General features: G+C 37.4%; 1 protein-coding gene across 1 annotated transcript; it reads right to left on the reverse strand.

Annotated features, from left to right (window-relative positions):
• Positions 1–50: 50 nt before the first annotated feature.
• CLNK (cytokine-dependent hematopoietic cell linker) lies at positions 51–24,393 on the reverse strand (the record flags this gene model as incomplete). Its single annotated transcript, XM_010016430.1, has 8 exons — positions 51–197; positions 5,689–5,844; positions 5,977–6,054; positions 6,426–6,559; positions 8,041–8,206; positions 17,324–17,452; positions 22,347–22,426; positions 24,231–24,393. Coding segments are annotated over 8 exons (1,053 nt in total), but the record flags the coding sequence as incomplete, so codon positions are not given.
• Between the last annotated feature and the right edge of the window lie 3,240 nt (positions 24,394–27,633).

A 27,633-nucleotide genomic window follows, 5' to 3' on the forward strand; every position in this document is an offset into this window, starting at 1 on the left:
TGGTTTTTGAGGTATTCAAATAATTGTTCTATACAAACAAATCGGTGACATTAAGGCAGAAAACATCTTTTGCGCAACTGGAATGGATATCTAAGGTAACATTGTTCTCTCTGCGTTCCTGACTTATCCTTTCCATCAATGAGTGTGATGGGAACACATTTGTAGAAGTCAATGATCTCTTTTACAGAATTAAATTTCTGAGGGAGAAAGAAAAATTGTAATCAGTGGCTGAAAATGAAATTGCTAGATGGTTTTATCTATACCGTTAAAAGACTTGCAAATGACAGTATTTGAAATAGGAAATACTTTGCATAGAATTGTGGTTAGATTAGATTAGATTAGTTTATATTAGATTAAATTAGATTATATAGAAGCAATCATAAAAGGAAAAGCACCAGATTTTAATCCTTTTATTTCCTTTGTGTGTGTCTCTTCTGTAGGAGAAAGCAGCTGGCTGCTTAGGGCAAAAGCGGAGCATGTGTAAGCCCTGAGAATGCAGTATCACATGTAAAAATTTGTAATGCCAGATGTAATCACAGATTTTTAAAAGATACAGCAAATATAAATCATTACTCACTGTCAAAAGTTACACTTAATTAACAATACATAATACTTTACACTGCAGGTTTTTTTGTACCTTTTTAAATATACCTTTTATTTTCCTATTCAGTTTACTGAGAAAGTTGCTATAAAATCCTGTTACTTTATGGAACAAGAAAGGTCTCCACAGAGTTTTAGTCTTGTTTTCTGGTATTCAAAAAAATTGCATCCTCCAGGCTCATTCCTAAAATGATAAAGGCGTGGTTCAAGATTCCTGAACTGATCAAACAGCAACGGAAAGCTATGTGAGGTAAAATCATCTGTCCTGGTGTGGGAGTCTTTTAATCCTGCCATTCCAGTAGTTAGCAGTGCTTCAGTTTAAATGGTTTGCTTTCCTATGCTCTCATCACACTACTATTTCTCCTCTTGAGCTAGTCTTTAGACTCATTTGTATGACATCACTAGAACTGTACACAGTAATGAAAGCTTACTGGTACATTAATACTTATCCTGTATCTGTGTTATATCACGTTTACTGTAGGCATGGTATTCATTGTGTATGTGATAGTAGATATATCTCATGGCAGTCTCTGTCACCTCCAACTGATCCACACCTAGCTAACAAGAAACTGATTAAATCTAAGATGAGATGAAATTGTTCCTGAATTATTTTAAAATGAAGACTATTTGATCTCAAAACCAGTGTATTTTCAAAATTTAGTTTTGATTATTTTTACTTCTATACATTTTTTCCACTGAGCTGTTTTGTCTTTGTCTTCTGTTCAAGGTCACTGTTGCTATTAGACATCTAGGGGAACCTGTGATTTGCATTTCATGCCAAACCAAAGTAATCCTTTTTTTTTTTTTTTTTTTTTAAATTCTAATCTTACTCTTTGTCAGTACCAGTTCTTGTCCTATTTTCTATTGTTTTTTGTTGGTTGGAAAAGTAAAAAGTCTTACTGTGATTGTTCACCTGCTTTGGAAATTTAACTTGGCTTGTGTCACATTATTCATCAGTGTACCTTTAAGCTGTAGCTCTTTGGTAATGAAGGAAAAAATGTCTCAAATTTTACTTAGTTTGCTTTTTCTTTTTTTCTTCCTCTTTTATTTCATCCTGTACTCAGAGTTAGAGTTAAAATACTAAGCTCTGATTCTCTTCATGGCTGCTAGGACATGAAATTGACTTAGACATCATGGTGATGAGCACTGATAGTCCGGAAGTTTGTGTTTTCAGCTCTTTTAATGGCACCCTACGCTTTGTTAGGCGTAAAGATGAAGAAAACTCAATACTTTGATTCATTATTTTCCCTTCATTGTCTGGAGAGACTCAAATCGATCTCTGCTGTCATAGGAATGTCCTAGCTTTGGTCTCCAGACTGTTCTGGCAAGATAGGAAAAAGGTCTCATGGATTGCTTGTGAAAGGTATAGTTTTGAATTGTGTTGGGGTGGTGGTAGGACTCCGGACTACATGTTGCACATTCTGAGTGAGACGAAGTCATCCTTGAACTGTCATTTAAGCTGTGGAGCATCCCCTGAGAAGTGATCAGAGTCCATTTTCCTGGTGGTAGCTTTTGACATACTGCTGTCAGTGGAAGGCATGGTGAAAGTGCTCCCTCATCTATGCTGGTGAGTCAGGCCAATTTAATGGCTGATGAAGGTAGATGGAGCTACCATCTCACTTTGACTCACTTTGAAATGAACTGAATTGAAATCGTGAGACTTGTGTGACTGATGTTTTGAAAATGAAAATTAGCTGCAAATGGTGATAGGGCATGGTGAGGATGGAGGAAATATCTGTGGCCAGAACAGCAAGATCCAGAGACCTAGATCAGGCTGTGCTCTAAGCTTTTGCGTCCAACAGGCACTGAATTGAAGAGGAGCCTACTTCTGCCTTTGGTTTTCAGTTACTGCATTGTGAGCTCAGCCTCATGCTTCAGACATGCTAAAACATGTATTTTGTGTGTGGCAGATCTAGTTTTGCAAGGGAGATAAAAATACTTTTTTTGTCATGATCAGCTTTAAATGTGAGCAAGGTTTTGATTTCTTCAAAAGAACTATGTATATGAAATAAGCATTGTTACAGGGATCTCTGGATCTTTAATATTGAAACTGACTAGAGCAGAGAAGGCAGCAGCCAAGTAAAGGGTGCTCAGGACAGCAGTTTGGAATGTAAATGCTTATATTGCATGCATACAATCCGTCTGGGACCTGATCTTTATAGTTTTATGTAATTTGGCCTTTTGTGAGCTGAGTTTAATATGTTAAATATGTATGTAGGTGTGAACATCTGTGGCTAAATTGCTAACAAAAGATACAGCTCCACTAACATGGTGGTGGATTTCCCCTCCCCCCCCAAATGTATTTCATTATATTCTAGCTTGATACTAATTGGCTGTGTGGAACTTCAGTTACTTCTAACGTAAAAGCCTGATGAGCAATGCTTTTTCCCCCCTTTATGGTCTTACAGACCCTTTATGGCTCTGTAAGAACTAATGATGAAAGCCCTCATGAAAGTTGAATTTAAAATAAATTTTAAAAAATAATCGTTAATAAAAAATAATCTTTGATGATACAAAGTGTTAACATCTCGTAAACTGCACATGAAAAATCAGAAGTTGCAATAGGACAGGGAAAACTTTGAATAGTATGTGTAAGGAAAAACATAATTTTAGTGGATGAAAATAGACTAATCCAAAAGTGCAAACATACTGCAGAGCTGAACCTCTGAATAAAATCACCAACTGGAGAGAAATGTAATAGGTCTGCACCTGTTTATTGTTGTTTAGGTTTCTTTCTCTTTGACAGGTTAAGAGGGAATATTCAGCTATCCTAGATAAAGCAGCTGGTCTGTCTGCATCGCATACTGCAAAATGCAGTGTAACAAAGGGTTTCTCTGTGGAGGAACAATTTAGAGCACTCTGAAAAGTGTTTTAACAGGCACTGGAAAAGTACAGGCAGCAATTTTGCTGTAATTCACAGCATTACAAATTGTTTTCATCCTCTTGATATAAGAACCTTAAGCAAGCCGTAGAAGCTGAGGAGGCAGTTTTCAAGAGCGTTTTTGTGAATCCTTTGAGGCTGCTTCAGGTGGAAGTAGATCTGAGCAAGGTTGGTGCCACTGATTGTTCATGATTGCCCATGTTCTTCATGCCCAGTTAATTCTATTTTCATGTCTGCTGCTGAGAATAATGCATAGAAATAGGAGTCTGTCATCTCTGTGGCTCCCTGGCACTACACAGCAGACTAACAAAGCAGTTCTGAAATTCTTGTGTTGTAGTTGATCTATGGGAGGATTTCTGAATTAAAAAATGATCAAAAAAGAAGGCTTAAGGTAATGTGTCATGATTACAGGTTTGACCTGGTAGAGCCAAGTCTTAGATACACTGTTGCTTGTTAACTAGATGCCTGAAATCCTTATTCTGGAATTGTAACTTTCCAATTTGACTGTTGTCAGTCCAGACCCGCTGCTCAAGATATGTACTTTCTGTGCACACATTGGAACAAATTCATATATTTTGCTATTTCCTGAGGTGGGTAGGGATTGTGTTGTCCTTCCTTTTAGTTCAGAAAAAAATGTTTACATGTTTTCAGATAACTTTCTTTTACATGTTATTCAGGTAATTTAATTTAACAATTAATTGTTAAAGTTATTAAAGTTTAGTTTTAGGTCTCTGTTCTGTAGTGTACCATACATACATTATCCTGTAGTGTACCGTATTTTAGTTCAATTCTTCTATCCAGTTGTTGTTTGTGATTGAGGCTTCTTTTATCAGGGCCGTTAAAGGAAGACTAAACAATGCAAGAACCACAGAAAACTAAACTTGCTTTCCTCTGAATCATTGTAAACCTTCAGAAACTTATCTGGGAGGTTCAGTTCAGAAATGAGCTGGTGTTTTACAGAAGCTGTGATGGTTTGCTGCCGCAATGCCAGGATGATGCAGTGCTGTAGTACAGTTCTCGATTTGTTCTACCCTTCTGCTTCCCAAACTGTTTTGGTACACTTGAACAATGAAGGATGGGGTTTTTCCATTATTAAAACAATGTTCCTGAAGAACAGCTTGTCCGTAATCCTTGCTCTTCATCTTGAAAGCTCATGTATTCTATCCCGTATTTTATAGTAATAATCCAAACGTAAAGCTTGGACCTGCCGGATTTTTTAAGTTAGCTTGGGTCAGTTTTGATTTCAGGTTTTTTTAAGTCTATCTACAGGAAAGTTTTGAAAGTATTGACATGCATGAAAAGCACATAATTGAAGATGCAGCTACAGAGGCTTTGCTATTTCACCTGAGCTGGATTTCTGTCTCGTTTACAAAGCTAGTAATACTCATGGGCAGTTGTTGCTTTGCTCTTTTGCTGCACAGCTGAGCACTTTTTGAGTTTCTTCTAATTTTTTTGTATCACATCTTTATAGAGATGGCTATTTCAGGTTTAACTTTTTTTTTGTGTGTGTGAAAGACATGCAGATACAGTATTTGTTATTTAATGATATAGAAGTCAATTGGACACTTCTCATGAACATAATTGAATTTAATTATATAAAAAAGTATTACTAACCTAAAGAGATTTCCTAATTGAAATTTGCTGTATCTAAAAAAATGGTTGGTGGGGACTTACATGATTTAATTGCTTCTGAACATCCATGACAACTTTTGTCCTATTTCCTAACTTTTTCAAAAAAGATACTATTCCCCTTTTGGTGTATGAAACATGCAATAAGAAATACTGTACGGCAATAATAGCCATAGGCTTTGCTGTCAGATACGTGGAGTTATATCTATTTTAAAGTAGCTGCTTGTATTTGTAACAAAAAATATGCAAAATATACGTATAGCTGTAAAGGGAGGACTTTCCTCTTTACTTTGCAGGTGTTACTTAAAGTAAGTAGAAGTATTCTATAAGTACTTGGAAAATTTTTACGTTGATTTAAAGCTAATTTGAGCCTGGTGCATAAAATTTATTTTCAAATTTTTATTTTAAAGTTGATGAAACTTTGAGACACACTTGAAATGAGACTATTGTGAAAGAAACTTCAATGAAACAGCAAGTTTGTTACATGGGAGAGTTTGTCACTAATCTTTAGTATTAAGAACTTGTGAAATGTGACATAAAAGCAATAGACTTGTAACAGTAGATTGGATTTTACTTACATCATCTCCTCTAAGCCCTGTTCCCAGTGCGTATTGTTGGCTGTCTTCCAGAAAACGTACTTTAATGTTGTATACTCTTCTTCCGTAATAGACAACCAAAACATATGGTTCAGTTTTTGATTTCTTTGAACAATCTCTAACCAAGAATGTCTCATCCTGAATGACACAGATTTAAATTATGGATTGTATGGTTAGCTCACAACAACACTTTTAAACCATTGTGGACAGTTTACAAGTGTTTTTGCCAAGAGTTTACACCCCAGGATTTGGGACAAATTGTATACTCACAGTGTTTTCCTGTAACAGTGCTTTCTCTGCTTCATGGCGACCATATTCTCCAATGTACCATTCATATTTGTTTAAGTCCTTAATTTTAAGATAGCATAATCAGTGTACAGAAATTAACCACAGCTGGCAGAAGCAAAAGCTGGTGAAAACAAATTATATCTAATCTGCATTTAAAGCAAGTTTAGTGCAGTTTATAAAAATAATTGTAATGCATCTCCATTGAGGAGTACTTTAGGAAATCTGAATCAAATTATACATCTAAATTCTTATCAGTGGCTTGAAGAACTCATATTGGACTGTTTTCAAGGGTGCTGAATACCAACAGCTTCCAGACCATTTAACTTCCTGGGTTTGCAGAAGACATGGGTTCTTAATGCTGTATGGGTGTGCGCCCTATAGGGATAATCCTACGTTCTAAAAACCCGTCTCCATCAAGCCGTGTTCTTTACCTTTTCAGTGGGTTGGGTAGGGAATTGCATTTCCTGTTTTACAAGTGAATGTTTTGATGTAGTTTTGCATGCTGTGTACTGTGTAGGAGATGGTGACTTCTTCACTGACAAATTTGCTAGGTTTAACATGGACCCTGAAAAAGTAAATTCAGAAGAAAAAAAGTTGTAGTTTTTAACCTTAAGTCACAGTTTCATTTTTCCCTCAGTTTTATTTAGTAAGCCTGAGAATAGCATTTACATTTTGGAAATACACTATTGTGATATTAACCTTTAAAATTTAGAGCAGTCAGTCATGAGTAGTCTTGTGCTAACACAGCACCAGTGATTTCAGATTCATGCCCCAAGAGATTTAACACATTGGTTTCCTGGTGGTTTTTAATTGACATCACTCTGCCAGGTTCTTGTGCACATAGCAAAACATTCAAGATGAACTACTAATAAAATAGCAAATGCTAAATAAAATGATAAATGTAGAAGAAGTGTAATGGTTCATTCTGTTCTACTGTCACCTTTTGAGCCCCTTCTATTTGTGTTGGATCTGAGCTGCTGTTATGTTGGATCGTATTAAAGCCCTTCATTATCCCATTACCAGCTAGCATTATTTCTACCAAGCAGTTGAAACCTTAAAGGACTCAGAGGTTCTGCCATGCTGATGAACTTCAGTGTGCTCTGAAGCTTGTTTCAATTAAAAAATTTAAGACCAAGAAGTGAGGTTGCTCTTGTGATAAGAAAAAGATGAAGGTGATGGTCCCTGGCTGTGTGTTCCGAGTTCATATTTCACTGCTGGGATGGCAACTGACTCAGGGAGTGCATGTATCTGAAAACTGCCTTCCCAAATCAAACATGATTTACTGTCTGTAGGCTTAGGGCTGCCATTTCCCAGCTGGACTCGGCTTGCCAGGTCGCTAGGAGGCTTGCATGGGTAAGGAACACAAAGCGTGGGGTAATGTGGGAGGGTTGGGCTGAGACCAAAGAGGACTCAGTGGAAATAGCCGTAGAACAGCAAAGGCTTGCTTTCAATGTATAGGTCAACTGCAGTTTGCAGGTATGTGACATGGGGATAAAATGGTTAATTGAAGATAAAAACTGTCATATCCTGGTCTACAATAGACAATATTTTTGTTTGTTTCATGCAGTGCTGGTGGGAGAAATGACCTACTGTCTATTTTAAGAGTAAATGAGAAAAATTATTATCAATGGCTTTCATCTTTTACTTCTGGTTACTGTCACAAGAGACAGCACTGTTTGCCAAAGTGGTATTTCATTATGTTTTATCTATTGTTCATGCTTATCAGTTTATTATTTTTCTGCCTGTACATTGTATATGACAGTATACTAAAGAAAACTTATGTGGAAGACATTCTTTTACAGAAGAATAATAATTTTCACTGTGTTCCCTTGTTTCCTACATACATTTAACATGTTCTGGTTTATAAGAGCATTACATTTGTTTTTAAGACAGTAAAAATTATCTGCTGATCTCAGTAGACAAACAGCCATAATCTTCAGCAGTCAATTGGTGCATTCAGAAATGAAATCACTGTAAAAAGGGTCTGGGACCAGACATCTACATTTTGTTTCTGTAATCAGTTTGAGCTGTCACAGTGTATGTTACCCTTCAGTTTCTTGGCTCCTGATTTTGGCATTTGTGTCCACATCGCATTTTTGATGGCTATCCTCAGATACTTTATTTTTAGAAGAGACCCCATGGCTAGGACCGTGTTTGCTTTGTGACTGGTGCTGTGTATGATCTGTGCAATTTTTTTCTCGTATGTGTTAACCTGTGGGACAAGAAGTGGAAAATAATCTTGAAATGCTCATGTTCTGGGTCTGGCGGGGATGGAGTTAACAACAGCTCTTATTTGTATAGTGGGGACCAAAACTGAACAATATTAATGTTGAATTCCAGGATGTTCCCTTAGGTAAAGCCACACAGTCCAGAGGAAGTCCTATTTTCAAACATAATTATTTGACAGACCTGCCTGATAATGGCACCTATAAGTCCGTCCCTCTAGGAATCTGGGATAAATCTAAAGCAATTTCATCAAAGGTCAGTTTATTTGTTTACACAAGGCATTAAACCCATAGTAACCACTCTATAATGTCCTGAATATCTGTAGCTTTCATTTAGCCCAGCTGATTTAATTTCTGCCTGGAAAAGCAGACACAGTTGTGCTCACAACTGCATGCACTCTCTCTGTGGCTTTTTCTGTGCCCAAGCAATTTGCCTTCTCTTCCTCTCCCCATTGTCCTTTAGTAGCTTGTCTAAATTCCCATTCTGGGTTTGGGGGCTACAGTGATTCTACACTTGCATTCAAGGTTGGGCATGGGGTGTAGCTGTGCAAGTAACTGCCTGTTTATTCACTGCTATTGCCCATGCCATTGTTTTACTCGTTTTCTGCTGGTTTGCTTTAACGTTCCCTTTGTACTAACTTCATGCATTGAAAATCCTCAGTGTAGACAAACACACATAGAAACATGGATCTGTTTCTTATTTATCCGTGCCTGAGCTAGTTTTCAAAGCAATCTCCAGTTCTTACCTGAGCTGCAAACGTTTTCAGAGCTCTGCTTGCACTGAAGGCTAGGAAAAAGCCATGAATGAAAGTAACGTCAGAAAAATATTTCTGTTAGCAGCAGTATTTAAGAGGCAAATTAGAGAGCAATGCATAGCCGTGCTTCCCCAGAATACCCCTTCCTCTACTAATTGCAGCTTTGGGCCTTCCTGAGTTTTGGGTGGTCATTTTTTATTTAGCATCTCTTGATAGATTTCCCATTAATTTCATGAGCCACTTTTTGAAGCTATATAAATATTTACCCTCTGCAAGAGAATTTGGCAAGAGTTTCACATTTTAGCTGCATGTGTAGTGAAGCACAATTTGCTTTTGTTCATTTTGAGCGTGTTCCCTGCTAATTTCACCTGATGTTCCCCATCCTTCTATAGGGAGACCCAGGGATCAGTTGTTCCCTGTCCTTTCTGATTTTCTAGACTGCTGCTGAGTACCCAGCTGGTATTTTGTTGTGCTATTAATTAGAATAGTTACACTGGGAAGAGCACCAATCAAGTAACTTCACATAAGAGAGCCACTGGTGCCACACAAGAAGAAACAAAATAGTAGGGGTCACACATACTGTCACATTTACTCCAGACAATGATTTCATCTTGGAGAAATGCCATCATTGTAAACAAGGCTAGATGTAAGATTCAGTATTTGTCTAGGAAAGATGTTGAATCATTCGTATATTTCCTATATACTTTACCCTATACTTCTGTTTTTTGTTGAGTACTTTAGGAGGATATAGCACATTTAAAAAAGCACATTTACAGCATAAAAGAACATAAAGCACATTTAGAAAAGAAAGATTTGTGTAGGTTAGAAAAGAAAAATACGAGCAACTGTGGCATTTGTCTGTGGAAGAATAATTGCACTTTGAAAGGCCAGGTGTGTATTCTTTGTTTATAAAAATAGGAAATAAAGGGGAGAGGAAATGTTGAGGCTGGAGATAGCAGAACTGCTTTATACAGTATATCTAACACGCTATCATAGAAAGTGAGGCAAAAATGTAATACAGTAGTGTGCTATTAAAGATAAAAATTGAATGTGCAATTACAATAGCTTGAAAGCAATTCCCTAAGATGGTTCTTGTCATGCATGAGGGCAAGACATAATATATCACTACATGGCATCAGAAAGTGATATCTTGCTTTTATTGCATAGGGAAGTATTATTTTCTAGGGTAGAATGTTTAGTCCTTGAAGCATGTAGTACAAACTCATGAAATTCTTATATTCCTACCTGGCTTCAGGATGTTGCTTTGATTTATACTGTTGTGCTTGAAAATATATTTCAGGTTTCTTCCCCAAATCTGTAACTATTCATAAAAAGAATAAGAACTTATTTCCTCAAATGTGTAACTTTGACAGTATCTAGTAACTTCTGTGAAATAAATTAAGTAAATTCATACATGAGGAGGAGGCAGTTCAATAGGAAAACCTTGTAGGTTGCATCAGTCTGGCTTAAGTGAGTCAGCTAACGATATCAGTGGGAAGCATTTATGCTGGTACCAAATGTTGCAGATTTTGCTGGTGCCAAATATGGCTTACCATAATGGTAAATAATGTAGAATGGTGTACTAGAAGTATATGGAGGGTTCATAAATCCTTTTTATAGGACAGGATAGATAGGCATTGAATGTATTAATGCAGTCAATACTATTTCAAGCTGAAAATCAGGAAACTGCCTTAATCTGCAAAAGGAAATGCCAGAGGAAATTATGAACTCATTAACATGAAGGTATAAACAGCATAAAAATCATGTAGCCTGTATCTATCTTCAAAGTATGTCAGAGCAACATTTTTTTCTAACGGACCTTCCATGCGTATGTGCACAGTGAGTGGCTTAAGCTGTTTTTAAAAAGCTAAATGTACCTCTAAGGAATTGGCATGTTTTCAAAACATTTTTATTTTGTTTTGTAGCTTTAAAAACCTAGAGCTATTAAAAAACTTTCTTTCAAAATTCTCGCCCTCATATTATGGGACAAGAGCAAGATAAAGAGAAATATTCTCTATGAAGATCGAATTAATCCTTTTCTCTTATGGATATCCTTCCCTCAGATTTAGGTTCCAGCACTCTTATTTTCCCCAGAACCTTAAGACTTTGATTTGCTTAGAACAAATATAATACCCTGGTTCCTCAGATGGCTGTAGTTAATGCCAACTTAATTCCCCTTTTCCACTACATCTTCCCCAACTCTTGAGGTCACTCTAAATCTCTCTGTTCTCAGCAGACACATACCCAAGGGATGTCTCTTACTCATAAACTATAGAGCCAGACAGCCTGATGCTACATAGCAGGATAGATGTCAGGGGCCTATCCTGATTACTTCAGGTGGAATTTTAATGACAGAATATTTTGTTTTTGGAATATAAAGGAAAGACAAACAAATTAATACCATAGTATTAAATACTAACCTTGTTCTCTTCCAGGTGCCTATATAAAATAACATAGAGAGTAAATATTTTTCTTTTGATTACCAACTTGAACTTACCCCAACAGGCCCAACTCCCTTTTAATTTTAAAACAATATATAGGCATTCAATCATTAATATGTGATCACTTTGTCAAAAACTCAGGCGGAATGCTGATCTCAGTCCACTGGCAATGAGAACTGAATTTTTAGGTGTATAAGTGAACATAATGGTTTACTGCAATGATCACCATTTCATATTGACTGTTGTGCATCAGTTTAACTTACAATATGGTTTTCCTTCATTGATCTTGTATTAAATCAAGAGATTGATTTTGATTGACTGGAGATACAGTATCCAAAGATTAAAATCAGTAATTTCAGGCTCCTTAACTGACAGTACAATTATTTTGACTGTCATGGCAGATACTTTGTTCAAAATCACTATGTGGTGAGTCTTAATTCAGCATATTATATTACAAAGAAGTGAATGATAGGCAGGTAGCTGAAGACTGGAGTTTGACTCATAAATTCACTGTGTTTCTGTATTATTTTGATTCATATGGGAATAGTAATGATTTTGTTAATTTGTTACATGCAAGACTATAATGCATTCATATTAAAGGGTAGAATGTTTTACTCTTTGTAGATGTTGCACTTTGAGCCTTCCTTAAAGGTTACTTCCTCAATAATATTAACCCATTACTTGGAAATTCATAGTCTCATTCAGGTCGGAAGGGACCTAGGCAGGTGTCTAGTCCAAGCTCCTGCTTAAAGCACGGTGAACTGTAGGATGAGCTTTGACCAGCTGGATCTTGCAAACCTCCAGATTTCACAGCCTCTCTGGGCAACCTGTTCCAGCATCCTTATAAATACCCTCAAAATTAATTTTTCCTCCTTACTTCTGTTTGTAACCTCATCTCAAGATCATTGCCTCTAGTACTTCCACTGTGCACCCTATAACGTATCATGCTGTGCCTTCTTGGTAGTCATCCCTTAGGCACTGGCAGGCTATTGGGTTCCCCCAAAGCCCAGCCTCACCAGCCTCATTTCACAGGGAGGTGCTGTGCTCCCTGGCTGTACTGGTGAGCCTCTGCTGACCAACTCCTCTCTGTCAGCTGTACCTTTGTAAAGTACTCCAGGTGTTGCCTAGTGAGTGATGAGTAAAAGGGAATAGACCCTTCCCTTGATCTCTTGGCTATGCTTCTGTTGATACAGCTCGGTACGCTCTTAGCTTTATGGCACCAAGGACACACCATTGGCTCAAGTTCAGCCTATGGTCCCCAGGTCCTTTAAAGCAGAGCTGCTGCCAAGGGAGCCAGTCCATCTGAGGGCAGGATTTTTTATTTGTTCTTTTCAATTGAGTTCCTTTTGACCCTTTCCTGACAGCCTGTCTGGATCCTGGTGAAGGGTATTCCTACCCTCAAACCTATCGACCTGCCGTTGGTTTATGAAACCCTGACAAGGGCACACTGTCTTCTCCTCTGGGTTACACTGAAACTATTTCTCTCTTTGGATCTGCATGAAGGAGAAGTGATCCAAATTAAATCTTTTCCGTGTTATGAGATACACAATATTTCTCCTTAAGATGTAGCCAAACTAAGAGCCTGTTAGGAGCTGCAGTATCTCTGCAGCTGTACAGTGCCCAACCAGAAATATTAGTTACAAAAGTAAGACAGTTATTGTTCTTGGGTGTGTTTTCGTATCTTGTTTGTAATAAGTCAGCATCTAGGACATGACAAAGCAAAAAACTTTTTGCTAATAAATAATTTTTTTTTACAATTAATTACAATATTGCAATCAAACCAATATGTTTAAAACAAAATGTTTCTAACCACAGGAGGAGGAGTGAGGTCTTCTGGGACAGCTTCCCAGTCAGAACTGTGGAGGAGAAAAACTCAAAGGATTTGAAAGTTAGAGCTAGACCAGTCTATAGTATAGATTTGTGCTACAGCCTGCTGTGGCAGGAAATGACTGGGCTTAACTACTATAGGAGTTCCTTTCTTTCCTCCTTTCCCTTGCAATGAGATAAAAAGCTGATACAATACAAATGTATTAGTGCAGTAAATAGAACATTATTGTAGGGACTGTATCTCTTAATGCATCTTACAGGAAACCACTTGCCGTATCTAATCCATTTTAATGCTGAACCTCTGCTTTACTTCATTGGCCCAAGCAGAAAGTGAAGGAACTTGTTAAAATTTTTTGCAGAAATTGGGATCTGAAGTTAAAAAAAACCAAATCACTTGTCTTTGCCCAGTCTCTGTAAAAGTTATAGCTTTCTGCTTTATATATGCCTATAGGTGCCTTCCCAGTATCACGCCTCTCAGATTCTGCCCTCTGGACACAGCCAGCTGCACAGGGCTTGTGAGAGGCCCTAGGGAAGCAGAAAGGGGAGGAGAGGGAGAAAGGAGCTGAGGGATAACAGATGAAGTTCATTCTAGATAGAAAATGTCTTGATTTTTATTTCTCTTATTGAATAGGATCATCTTATTTTTGAGGTAGCCTTGTATTTACATCAAAGTAATACTATTATACTCTTCTATTGCCCTTATAATTTTAGTTTTCTGCTTTTAAAAAGCCGTGGAATCTCTATTCCTCTGGAAGATAATGTCTCTCTCACTGTTCATCGTTCCTAGGCATCTGCAACATCTGGCAGTTGCCAGATAGGCTTTTATGTGGATACTTGGGAAGGTAGCGTTGCACTGTATGTATATTTTTATTTCTGCAAGCAACTTCAGGAACTGATCTACCATTTGGAAAGTAGTGGTATTGAAAATGCTGCACACGTTAAAGGTACTTTTATGACCCAAAGCTAATATGATCATTATAGTATTTTTACCAAATAGGCTAAAATACTGTAACAAGAGAAGCTGTGCAACCGTTAAATGTGTATGGTTTTTATGGTCCTAATATATACAAAGATGATTACTTACTTTGTTTAGTTCTTTAACAGATAGATGTCTGGAAAAGAAAGAATTATATACAAACCATTTCATTATCATAAAATAAAAATAATTTTTGGTACTTAAATACTTTGATTACATCATCACTGAAAATTAACAGCCCTTGGCAAGAGAAAGATTTTATTACTGCTATAGAAGTGCAGAGGCTGGTTATTTTTTTCCATAAATTTTTTGCAGGAGAAGGTTATGGGCTTCCATAAAAAAGAATTGCATCCACTGAATTCATTATGGTAAATGAGAGAAGACTTTATTAAGGATTTATTCTGGGAGGCGGGGAGAAGAGATATGAATGATTATTAGCTTTCTTCAACACTTCTCATCTCATGCCAAAAAGTCTTATTATGAACTTTAAAGTCAACTATAAATGGAGATAACTTCCTTTAAAACTGAAGGGTTTCAGAAGTGAAACATTTAGAGAGGCAGAATGGAAAGTGTAGAGGAAAAGAGGTGCAAGCAGGAAAAGAGGAATGGAGAGTGCTCCTCATGTTCCTGGTTCAAGTAAGTGTTTAGGTATGTTTCTGCCTTCTGACATGCTGATCAACAGGAATATTTTCCTTTCCTGAGAAGATTCATCAGAAAATACTCTCCCCACAAAAAGTGACAATGTATTGATTGTAACATCTTTTGTGAGATGTCTTGGGTATGGTGAACACTCATGCCTTTTAGCAGTATGTATCTTGTAATAAAAGAGGCAGAGGACCAGCTTTTAGAAGTTTTTTAGCAACATAAGGTGTGGATAAGCTTTGAGCAGTTTTTTGAAGGCTCCAGGATTTAGTCCCTGCTCTAGCTTACCTCCTGGACTGAGAGAGAATGACACGGAGTTATTTTGCCAAATCAGAGAGAGCGCAAAAGGAAGACACAGTACAGAAAACTCTGGGAGCTATTTTTCAACACTTGTTTGGTGAGAATGATTCTCTTCCTGGTGTCTGTGCTGAAAACATCAGCATGGAGGGTTAAAGAAAGAGGAACTGTTTTGAGATTGGATAGTTGCTTTTATGTTAGCTTCTAAAATTTGTTAGCTTGTCTTCCAAGGTCATTATTTGATGTGTGAAAGCTTATATGGAGGACACTGGGTGCGTGGTACAGGTCAGGGGTAATAAAGGTGTGCTTGCAGGTCTTGCCAGGGACTTGTCACTTGCACAACCAGATTACCGCAGGCATTAAATGTTTGAATCACACCAAAGCTTCTAAGATACATTCCAGGATCCTGCACATACCTATTATTATTATTTTTTATGATGGTATTTATGGAGAGTGTAAATAAGAATGTATTTAATTTTATAAGTCCTCCAAATCTTGTTGAAAAACAGGACTCCTAAATCACATCTGTGGTTTGACAGCTTTGCTTACAGTCTAGCAGATAATGGCTGTAGCGCCGTACTCCTCCGCACTGCAGCTCATATGTATGTTTTCTCCTTACAAAGCTGTGACTGGACTGAAGATGGGCAAGAAATATTTTGAGTGAAGTGCTTTTGTGCCTTCCCCAGATCATGTGTGGTCTTAGACTGTGCCATTGCTCTCTTACTCATGCGATTAAGAACCTAGTACTATAAAAAAAAGCCAAAACAAGCGATTAGAAATATTTTGGTATCTATAACTGCAATGAGAAGTGGAGTTTGGTGATTATGATTTTTGCTGCTGCCTTTTACTTCTAGAATAAGAAATGACACGTATTTATATTACAGAATTTGGCTTTATAATAGGACCTTTCAAATCCAAGTGCTCTGTGTACTGATGTCTGCTGGCAAACACAGTTTATAACAGTTCTCACAGAGCTTTCAATGTATGTGCTGCCCTACCAAGGAAGGGGATTGGGAACTTTGCAGCTGAAGGTCAGAACACACACCTGAATATGAAGCTAATTCATATTAATAAAATGTCTTAACGAACAGTTTTTGGAAGCTAATCCATGAAAGAATTTAAGCACCATTCAGTAAAAAACCCCACCAACCCATACTTAGAGCTTGCTCCTTAAGTATATACTTAACTATAAGCACAAGATTATTTCATTGATTTATAAGTTTCCCCTCACAGGAATTAAAGTGACCTTTGTAAAATTAATCAAAATTCCATCCAGATGAACTGAAATTGAAGCTATTTAAGGAAGAATGGACAGGATCGACACAGCTCAGTTGTGTCCAAACTTCTGGCTGCAATAGATTTCTGTCGAGAGGCATTTGAGTGTTTTTCCCTGTGGTCCCTGGATGTGCGTCATTCGTCTTCCTACCATGTGTCCTGCACCATCCCCATTTATGAATGTGCATTTTGGTCACACAGCAAGAGCAGACGCGCCTCTGACTAGATACATGTGTGAAAAAAGCAATGAGACTCATAACCAGACAGATGCTTGGTCACACAGCTGGACATAAGCAGTTAGTGCTTCAGGTCTCATCCACACTGCTGTGTCAGCATGCTGGATGAACACAGGTGTTGTACAACAGAGGAGAGCAAGATAGAAAGAGCAAGAAGTGACTCATAGCCTCTATTCATTGGTCTTAAGGGATGGAGAAAGACTTCTGGCTACAGATTAGTCATTTCTTTTGCTGAATGCAGTGTCCTTGGGATGTGGAGTGTATTTCTGTTTTTCTGGTATGGTCAGTGTATTTCCTCATCCCCTTGATTCACCAAGTGTGCTAAGCAGATGCAATTGTTTCTGCTTAAAAATGGTTGCAAAACCTCTAAATGTTAGTAAGAAAAAGTAGGACAAACCTTAAAGTGTTCGTTAAAAGTTCTACCTACTTTTCTACTCCTTTACTTCTTCACCATTATTTTGGCAGTTTTTTCTTTAAAAACTGCTAGTGTCACATTACGCTAAATTCCACTTCTCTCAATTATTCACAGCTGTCAAAAGAACAACTTTTCTTTTTCTTAAGTAAAAGCAGAGGTGTGATGGAGGTAAAGCCTTGTGGTTTGACTGGGGAGAGTGTTTTGGTTCTCGGGGAATGAGAATGAGGAATGCAGCCCTACCTTGTGACTTTTGCTGATATTGGAAAGGTGTGAGTTTGGCTGAGCGCTTTCCTCGTGTGAAAGAACTGGCTGCTTGTCTTCGGCTCTGGAGGAAGTGGCTGATACTGCTTTGGCAGTGTCTTCAGAGGCCTAGGGAAGTCAAAGGAGAATTTGAAGACTATTAGGAAGAAAAGGAGGCACAGGAACTGTGTTCTAAGGGCAAGAATTAAAACACTAGAATTTTCTGAGAGCATTTCAGTGTATTTGTGCTGAGCTTAGCTCCGGTCCAGGAGCTTCTTGGGGCCCTTCAGTAGCAATAGTAATATTGGATAATATTCTACATTTGCAAAACGTTACTGTGTTACATGCCACTTAACCCCATTTTTGTGCACTTCACCACTGTGTGCCTAGTGCAGCTCTCCAGTGCTGATATTTCTGGGTGGATATGGCTGTGTTTAAGGTCCAGCCAGGGAGCATGCTGCTGTTCAGACGCATAGACAAAATGCTCTTTGTGCCAGAGGACTTGCAGCTGATGCCAGCCCAGTGCTTTCTGGCAGGTGTGGGCACAGTCTGCCTGTGCTCTGAGCCCAGCCAATTGCAGCCCAGCTCCAGCACATAGAGCTTGGGTGAGTCAATCCAGAGGTGTATTCATGCTGTGCTGCAGACCTGCCCTTCAGTGGTGGGCTCCTGGGGAGCGACTGTGAAGCTACGCTGTCCTTTTATGCTCTTACTTCATATTTTAGCTTGAGGAATAATCTAAATATGCCTGTACTTTTAATAATATTTTAAATTTCCTTATAGCTTTTATGGCAGTCAGTGTAGGCATGAAGGAATAAGCTTGTCACCCTGGATAATCTGTTGGAAGGATGTCTTAATGGTAGGAGTTATTGTTTGGGGTTGAAAATTCGAAGAAGTGATTGATTTTTTGTAAGTGGGCATAACAGAAAAATACATTTGTGGAATAGAGCTTGATTCATCTTTTGTGTAAGTGGCAATATCCTACTTGATTTCTATGGACATGATTTAGATTTGTACCAAAAAAAAATGGCAGAAAGATTTAAGGGGCAATGAAGTCAGTAATATCATGGTGAACAGAGCCTAAGGCACCAACACAGATTGATGGAAGAATTTTTTTCCCAAAACTCTGAATCTGAGTTGAACCAGATTCAAGATTTCTAGGGGTCTGACTTGGTCGGAGGCTCAGCCAAGTTGATTTTGAAGATGCAGGCCTGAGCTCCTGCTATGAACACTTACAGCTCATGTTTTGTTCTCCTTGATTTCATATCAGAACATAAAGGAGTCCAGACAGAGCCAGGTAGTAAAAGGATGATGGCTCACTTCCAGTCATCTGTTACCATGAGTGGTGCAGATGGATGTGAGCATTCATTAGCATTGTGTTCCCCAAGGACCACAGGCAAGCAATCTCATAAGTGATCTTACCGTGGGGGAGGCACGGGTTCCTGGGAAAGAGAGGAAACAAAAATCTGTGTCAGCTTTTTTCCTTGTTTTACTAAGAGAAATGTAAAGAGTTTAGATGAAGCAGGCATGCCTGTGTCAACAGTTAAAGGTTTTACAGGACACGTCATCATACTTTAATATGCCGTTTTAAAATCACCAAGGGGTAAAAGGCATCTACATAAGCCATGAATGCAAGTTAGTGAGATAATGTAGGACTGCAGATATGAGTTCTCATAGCCTTTAGATAGTGCTAGCAAAATTACAGCCTGCTTTTAAAAATATATTAAATGGCAAAAAATTTAATTGATGAGATATTCTGCTTACCTGGGGTCCATGGATTTTCATTTGTTCTCCTGGAAATATTTATTAATAATTGTTAATAGTGTGCTACCCATATAATTCACAAATAAAGGTATAACTTTATTCTGGTATTGTTGATAGAATGACAATAATAACAACAACAATAATAATAATAAGTACCCCAATTCTGCTGTGTCTCTACCACCAGAACTCTTCTCCAAGATCGTGTTGCTGTCCGAACAGCATTCATCCTATCTCTCACATCTCTATCTTCTTACTGCTACTTAACAGGGAGCGTTAATTTCTGTGAACCTGGAAGAAGCTGGAAGCTTTGGAGGTTCAGTGGGAGGTTGTTACGTGTGGGAATGGAGGCGAGTCACAGCCTAGCTCTGAGACAGAGGTCACACAAGTGCCCCTTTTCTCTCTTAGCTGTTATGCACAAGGCCGATGGGCTCTGGATAAGGCTTGTTAGAAGTCAAGTAGACTTTATTTGATCTGTACTTTATTTAGTCTTTCTTAAGGATGTATTCACAAATGGGTTCAGGTCCATCTTATTCTCAACCGTTTGTGTTTTCACATAAAACACAAAACTAAGTGTGCTTAGATAATAGGTGATCACAGAAATATAGAGAAACTTCCAGTGATGCAGAAAATAAATCTTTTAACATCACTTATAAACACTCATTTCTTAAGAGACATAACTAAGAATCAGCTAAAGCAGAAAAAAAAACAGTCTGGGTTGTTGGTGTGGGTTTTGGTTGATTTGGTTTTTTTTTTTTTTTTGTTGTTGTTTTTTCTTCAGCTTAAATTATAAAATAAAATTAAAAAATTGTTATGATACTTGATAAAAGAGGGTGAACTTTGGTTTTGCTCCTGGCTTTCGGAATGAAACATTAGAGGGTCATATTTGTTCAGGTATTGTAAATTTAAATATTGTTTAAAGACTTTATATATGTATCTTGCCAAGTTCTTTGGGATGCATTTTCTTGTCTGTTTTGATTTTTTTGTACAGAACTTTATAAAAATCTTGAAAAGCAATGAAAGTAAATATATTTCTTTTTGCAAATAAATGTATCAAAATATGACTGGTTATTTAAATGAACATAGGACATCTACTAATAAGATCCTCATCTTACTCTGCATTAGATTTAGATTCTGAAAATATTTACAGAAGTCCTACATACTGAAATCCTAACTAATGCAAACAGAGATGCAGGAGGTTCTCCTTCAAGTAAACCATAACAAGTTGCTCTGAATAAAATAATGGTACCTTAAATGTTTAACAATTCTAGAGAATAACTTTGTAAAAATTCTTCCGTGCTGTTCATGCCATCTTGTGGCAAAGCCACTTAACAGCACTGGGCGGGAGAACAAATGTTGAGATATGTTTAATAAAGGTGTAGTTATTATCTGTAAATAATAGAGTTTTCTGTAAGCACTATTAGCTCAGGATGTACTAAAAATATGCATAAGTTGCATTCTCAAACTGCAGAGTTTATTTTACCTGCTTTCACTGTCTTTGGTTCATCTTAATGTTGGTACGCATGTCATGGAGGCAGACTAGCATGTAGATCCAACCTACTGAATCCTGGTGGAATCTGAAGCTTTATCTAAACTGGCAAACTGTCAGTGGGACCTTGCCAAGCAATTTCTGCAGATTTTGAAGCTGGCTTACTCAAATTTCTCTCAATTCAGCTTTTCTACAAACTAAATCAGGATTTGCTCACAAAAGTTAATCTAACCTTTCATTTTGCAAGCCTTATAGTGCTTATTTTCTCATAACCTGTAAGAATTATTTGGCTCTTTCTACTAAAAGGAAAAAATAAACAAATTCTGTTTTGCATGGAATTCTTTGTGTTATTTCTCTGGTTGATCAAGTATAAGCTTACTCTCAGAAAATCAGCCATTACAGCAAATGTAGAAAGGATCATATTTTCCTGGCTTGGTAATTGCATTCTTTTTGACCGTATTTAGCATGTGGTCCAAAGATTTGAAAATCATAAGAAAAGATATAATTCCTTTTCAAGGTTAATCAGATATTTAAACCTTCAGTAGTAGGCTTTATGAGATATTTTTACATCTAGAATATATCAAATAAAGTACATGAAAACCTACATTTAAAATAATCTTATGATTGAGTAAACCCATCAATTAAAGGATTTAATAGTTGGACACCTCATTAGATTCTTGAAAAATAAGATAGCAATCTGTCTCTGATTTCACCACAAGAAACAAAACAGAAGAAACAAAATTACAGGATTTTGAAGCAAATTTGCAGTTAAAGGTAAAACAGTGGAGAAAAAGTATAAGTTAGGTGATATACCACATAATTAGCGTATTCTTAGTAGGAGAAGATAGCTTTTGTAAATAGTTACATTTTGTAAACAGTTAACTACTTTTGTAAATAATTGTAAAAGTAAATCCTTAATAGGAGTTGCTAAAGTTGATACTACTATTTAAAAATAGTTATTAGGTTATACTTTACAATGTATTAATACAAAATGCCTGAGAAGGATAGGGAGCCAAAAACCATGAAATCATGAGAAGGAGAAGTAAAGCATAGCAGGGACCTTGCAGTCTTTTTGTGGAACAGTTCAGGACGCACAGGCTTCCCCTGCACCTCCCCATTATGTCTTAACGATTGTAGGAAAAAGGAAAACCTGATTATTAAATTGAATTGCTTTTTTCTCCCCCTTGAGGAATAGGGAGCTCATAAGATAAATCTATCTCCTTTTTTGCAAATAGTTTGATATCAGATAGTTGAAACAGTATTGTGAAAATTGCAGTTTGATTATTCTGGAAAGCAGCTGCTGTTCTGAAAACCGTGTCTACTCTATCATCTGCAATCTCTGCTCATGTACATAAGCTAAATACGGAAGCAACAGTTTCTATTTCTGATTGCAGAAACGGGTAGATTTTGTTATTATACCTCTAACACTTGGTGTGCTCCTCCCCTCCAGAACAGATGTGTGTCTCTGTTAATAAAACAAAATAAAGACGTGATGTTAGTCATTAGTCATTGTCCTTGAAACTATGGCTAGTGGAAATGGCACTGTTCCTGACTGGGATGCCCCTAATACTTGGTAGATCCCCAGAATCAAAAAGTGAAAGCAGGTGATGAGGACATTGGTGCGAAGTGAAACAGGAACAGATCACAGGAACTTGGGTGACTTTGTACAATTGAATTTTATGTGGCTAAGACTGTAAATAGACTGCACTCAAGTTTAAACGATATTACAGAAAATGGGAAATCTATTTGAGAATAGTGTTTAAGATCTTTACTTACAGCTGAGTATTGAGGGGGCTGAGATGCATGCTGACTGTTCATTGGGGAAGTGGTACCTGAAGGCCTTAAACAACGTTTATCTGTAAAAGAGGAAGAAAAATCAAACCTGTGAAATTCAGTAATACATGTTTTAAGAAGAAGAGGTTTTAATGTTCAAAATATGTTTTTCGGGTCAGAACTTGCCATTTTTATTGCTTGTTAGTTTTTTCCTTTAAAAAATTAACCATTACTTTAGAAGCTGTATTGAGGACATAAGCATGACCCTGGTGAAAGCTTCACAGTTAACCTCCTCACTGTGGTTAAAAGAAAAAAAGTCTTCATAAGCTGGTACATGGTTAAGGCAGACTATTCACTATACTGTGAATAGATTAGTGAATTTGTTTTTCATTTGAAACTTTGTTCTTGGTAACGCCATTGTGTTGTTCTGGTTTTGCAAAGGGTGTTTTTGGGGGTTACTCTCTAGAGAGCTTTTTAATTTTCAATTTGTCTTTTAATGAATACTGTACCCGTGGCCATCTAAAAGAAATGCACAGGTTGTACACTAGCATGGGTTTTTGAGTCATTAATTTTATACCTCAAGGGTATCATTATTTGTTTAGGAAAGGTGGCAAAGTGGGATGTTAGCATTGGGTTTTGCCTGTCTGAAATACATTTTCAGACCTTTTTTCACTCTTGTATCCTGCCACATTACAGTTGCAGGGCATAACACGCAGGCAAAAAAGAGCTTTTTGATTAATGTGTTTTCTTTTAAATCTCAAAACTAAAATGGTGTCTTTTTGGTATTTCAGGACAGTCTTACATATGCAACTAAAGATGCTGACTGAAAGTCTTTTCTACTAACCAAATTCTACTAACCAAATCTAAAACCAGTATTTGGAATTTACTTCAGATTTCCAACTAAAATGTGCAAATGAGCGTTTGGAACATAATGAAGAATATCTGAATGTGCAGACTGATTGTGATCTGCTCACACACTGATAAATTTACTTGCGTTAAAATTGACCTATTTGCTTAAATATCAAACTCCCACAAAAATATTTGCTGACTTTGTTGTGAACTGGAGCAAGCTTTCATACATATATTGATCCTGGATTTCCCCCGTTATTGAATGATTTAAAACCGCCACAGAGTGTTTATAATGGCTTTGAGCAATGGATAGCTAGGATGATATTTCACTTCCATAAACGGGATATTAATTGGATATGTATGTTTGGGCATTAAATGTGACTTAGAATGGCTTTAGTAAACCCAAACCTGATTAATGCAGCTATCTTGCAAGGCTAAGAATGCCTGAGAAATACACTCCAGGTGATTGCTTATTGCCGCTATTGAAAGTGGCAGAGAAAGCCTTTAATAAGAATACTACATTTTCTCATCTGCAAATTATCATCTGGAAGAAAGTCTCATTAATATGTTTTCCATGTTATTTTTCTAGGTTTAAATAGCAGTGAGCTTTACTGACATGGCTGTGGTTTGAGCAGTCATTATTTTGCACATTCCAGGAGGAATGGGATCTTAGCATTTCTCCTGCAAAAGTAGTATTAAAATTACAAAAGCAATGTGCCACACAAAGAACATTCATGCTGCATTTCATCAATTGCCATGAAAAACCAGTAAAAGAGGGTGACCAATGAGGTCAGCTGCAAGACGTAGCTGTAATGAACAGATCTGCTTGGCAGTCTGATGGAAAATCAGACTGCTGGAAGAGGGTAGATGTAGATTTAGATTAGATATCAGGAAAAAATTCTTCATTGTGAGGGTGGTGAGACATGGGAAAAGGTTTCCCAGAGATGCTAGGGATGCCCCATCCCTGAAAACCCCAAGTCTGTACTGTTCCTATTTACCCCTAGGTTTGGCTCACTTCCTGCAGACAGCAAGAGTTACCTGCATATTCGGATTCTTGTAGAGGTTTGGCAGGAAGGATTTTCAAAGCATGGATGGCCTCCAGAGTGGAAGAACTCACAGTCTCATAATCACCTTCTTCTTCCTCAGATACCTGGGAGGAAGATTGTGTGTCATTTTTGCCCATGTTTGTCAAATCTTCATTCTGTATAAAAGAGGGGATACACAGCTGATACAAATTTAAGATAAAGGTTAATTTCAGATTTAGAAATACTTGATTACCAGAACAATACTTTTTTTGTACACAGAGAAATTGCTGATGGAAATTGAAGGGATGGAAAGTAGTTGAGCAAGGGTTTTGAGGATTTAAATTTGTATTTAGATTAATAAAATACCCATTTGGGAGACAGGTTAGATTTCTCTCTGAAGTTGGCCTGTCACCACGCTTAAAAATATAATAAGTGTTTAATTTTATAATTATTGCAGACATTTGAAACTGTGCCTTTCATTATAATGTTATGCATGTGGTATTTATTGTGTACTGACTGTTTACATATGTTACTTGCAAGAACATATTAACTAGCTCATCAAAAATGTCACACTTTAAAGAAAAAACATGCACTGTTTTGGGGAATTTGTGCTAGCAACTGTGCAGTCCAAGCGAACAAAACAACAAGTGGAGTCCTCAGAAATGTGGTGCTGAGAGTGTTGCAGGATGTCTCTGGATGTATCTATACACTTGTACTAGATTTATTCAAGATTACTTTCTGGAGTTCTGCTCCAGCCTTCATACTCACTGTTTACACGCTGGGATGTAACTGCTGGCTTCCTTCAGGAGGAAACATGCACATGCAGCACAGAGCTGAGATTACTACTGAGTGACCTCAAGTGAGGGCACCCAGTGTCTTTGTAAGTCACATTTTGCTACCAGAGACAGTACAGGTGCATCCACGCACTTGGATCTTCCCTGGTTGTTTTAATCTCTTCTTGAACTCACTAGTAATGGGGAATCAATAGCTTCCTGAGGTTTCTTCCACTAGTTAACTGTCCTTTCAGTTCATGCTTTTTCGAGTGCTAAAAATTAAACCAATTTGTTTTATGCTCAAAGGACACTAAAAAAATTGATTACTCTCCACTTTATTTCAACCTATAATTGTATTTTTTCTTAGTCTTCCCAGTAAGCAAGTACAATTCTTTAAAGCTTTCACAAGTTGCCAACCAACTTAAAATATTTTGAACCTCATATCCCCTGAGTTATTTTCGTGTGAACTCTCTCCAGCTTGTATGCATCTTTAATACAACATCAGGCAGACATCCAAGAAGTATTCTTGACAATACATTTCAGGGTGAGGTTTGCCTTTTCATAACAGTACTGAAAAAAAACTTCACCACAGCATAGACAGACCCCTGCAGGACACCTGGGTTTGCAGGCTCTGCTGCTGCATAACTTTCCAGTTCGGTAGCAGACTACTGTCAGCTAGGCTGAATTGTGCAAACACTTCACACGTTTTCATTTAGAACAGGTTTCAGGGTTTCTACTTGTGACACTGCCTTCTGGGAAATGTCAAAGACCTAAGAAGAGTTAAGATTCATCACATCTATCATTTTCTTTCTCCCCATTATGGTCTTATTTCTGTTGAGAAGGAAATTACTTTAGTTTGAGGTGTTGATGAGATGTTCTTCATGTTCACATTAGCAATTTTTTACATAATCAGACTTATTATTTCCAAAAGATGCTTTCAGACTGACTTTGCTTAACAGTCTCTCCAGGTATCCAATGAACCTCAGGATTTGCTTTCATTCTTGTAAGAAATTGAGGTTGCCACTGTTCTTTTCCATTGCTTTAGGAACTCAGGACTCCTTGGAGAGTTTGCAAATATAATCAATTAATGTCTCAGAAAATACTTCAAATAGTTCTTTAAGTGCTTAAGCATAAGTAAATATTCTCCTAGCTGTTCCTTCCCTATTCTGCTCCATGCTATTACTGCCTTCTAGTTGGTATTAATCCCATACAATGTCAGATTGTAATTAACCTTTCTCTGAAACCTGAAGCAGCCAAAGTATTGATTGCGTCAACCTTCTTTAGTCATCCTTTACTTGTTCAACTTGCTTATTAAGCAATAGACGTGTGCTTTCTTTTAATCTTTCTCTGACTTGTGATGTATTTGCAGTCTTTTCTTGTATGCCTGATCTGAAACCCAAAACCAGCTTTCAAATACAAATGGGAAGACATTGAAATGTGTACTGTTAGCTTTTCAGCTTTCAATTGCATTGGTTACATATTAAACGTTGAGGTTTATGACTTACATACTTGTTCAGCTTGAATCCTGTTATTTTCACATAATCTTATGATAAAGGTGTATTTTAGATTCAGACCATAAGTGGAGAATTGACAAGTGAGTGAGTCACTTCTCAAATCTAGCTCCCACTGAAACAAAGTAAATGTTCTCATATATACTTCAAAATTCTCATGCTTGATTTTGCATTAGCAAACAGTGAGGATTACATTTTCTGTTACCGATGTTATAGCCAAGACAGTATTAACAGACATCAAGAAGTGAAAGAAAAAAGAAAATTTTAGGAAGAACAGTGTGATACTTACAAAATTACAGGTATTAGCAGGAATAGTTCTTCTGTTTTCTGTATGAAATGGAGAAAAAAAATGTCAGCAGGTGTTATTCTGTAGAAAATGATACAATTACTAATAAGTTATGTAAAGGAATAATAATCTTCCAACTGCACAGTATTTTACAGATACTAAAATGAAGGAGATGAAGCAAATCTACCCATGAATTTGTTGATCTATGCCATGCATGAGGAAGTAGCTGTGTGGAAATGGGATTCACAACCACTAGCACGTCTAAGCCTGCCCACAGAAAATACCCAGAGAAGGATGTGCTTGAACTCCTTTCTCTCTTCTGAGTAAGGGCTCACCCTGGTGAGCTTGGGGATCCTGTTCTGGAAATCTCACTTCTGAATAGAAACATATCTTGTTCCTTTAGTGGCAGAAGAAAATCTGATCTTCTGCTTTCAAGACTGAACTGGAAAATGAGTTGTGCTGATGTCTTTTCAGTAGTAGCACAGCATTTGCCCTTGAAATTGGCCTCCTGGTTTTAGCTTGAGAAGCTCCAAATTCACATTGTCCAAAACCGAGAACATTCCAGCTATCAGGTTGTAAACTATTCTAGGTAGTGGCTGTCAGCCATAGAAGTTTCCTCATGGTATAGCCAGGAGAGCAGGAGTTAAAGGGCCAAATTGCTCATGAACAGGAGAGTGAGTTCACTTTAGTAGAGGCTGCCAAGTTCTGCCCTTAACCTGTTTTACACATTTAATCCAGTGACTGTTTAATGCAAAACAGCTATGGTATGTCCTTGCCCAGTACATGCTCTTGTTCTGGACTGTTGAAGCAGTCCTTGCACCCTGAATTCTTGCATGAAGAAATCTT

The sequence above is a fragment of the Nestor notabilis genome, unplaced genomic scaffold (assembly GCF_000696875.1).
Source record: "Nestor notabilis isolate BGI_N333 unplaced genomic scaffold, ASM69687v1 scaffold19450, whole genome shotgun sequence".
NCBI classification, from domain to species: Eukaryota; Metazoa; Chordata; class Aves; order Psittaciformes; family Psittacidae; genus Nestor; species Nestor notabilis.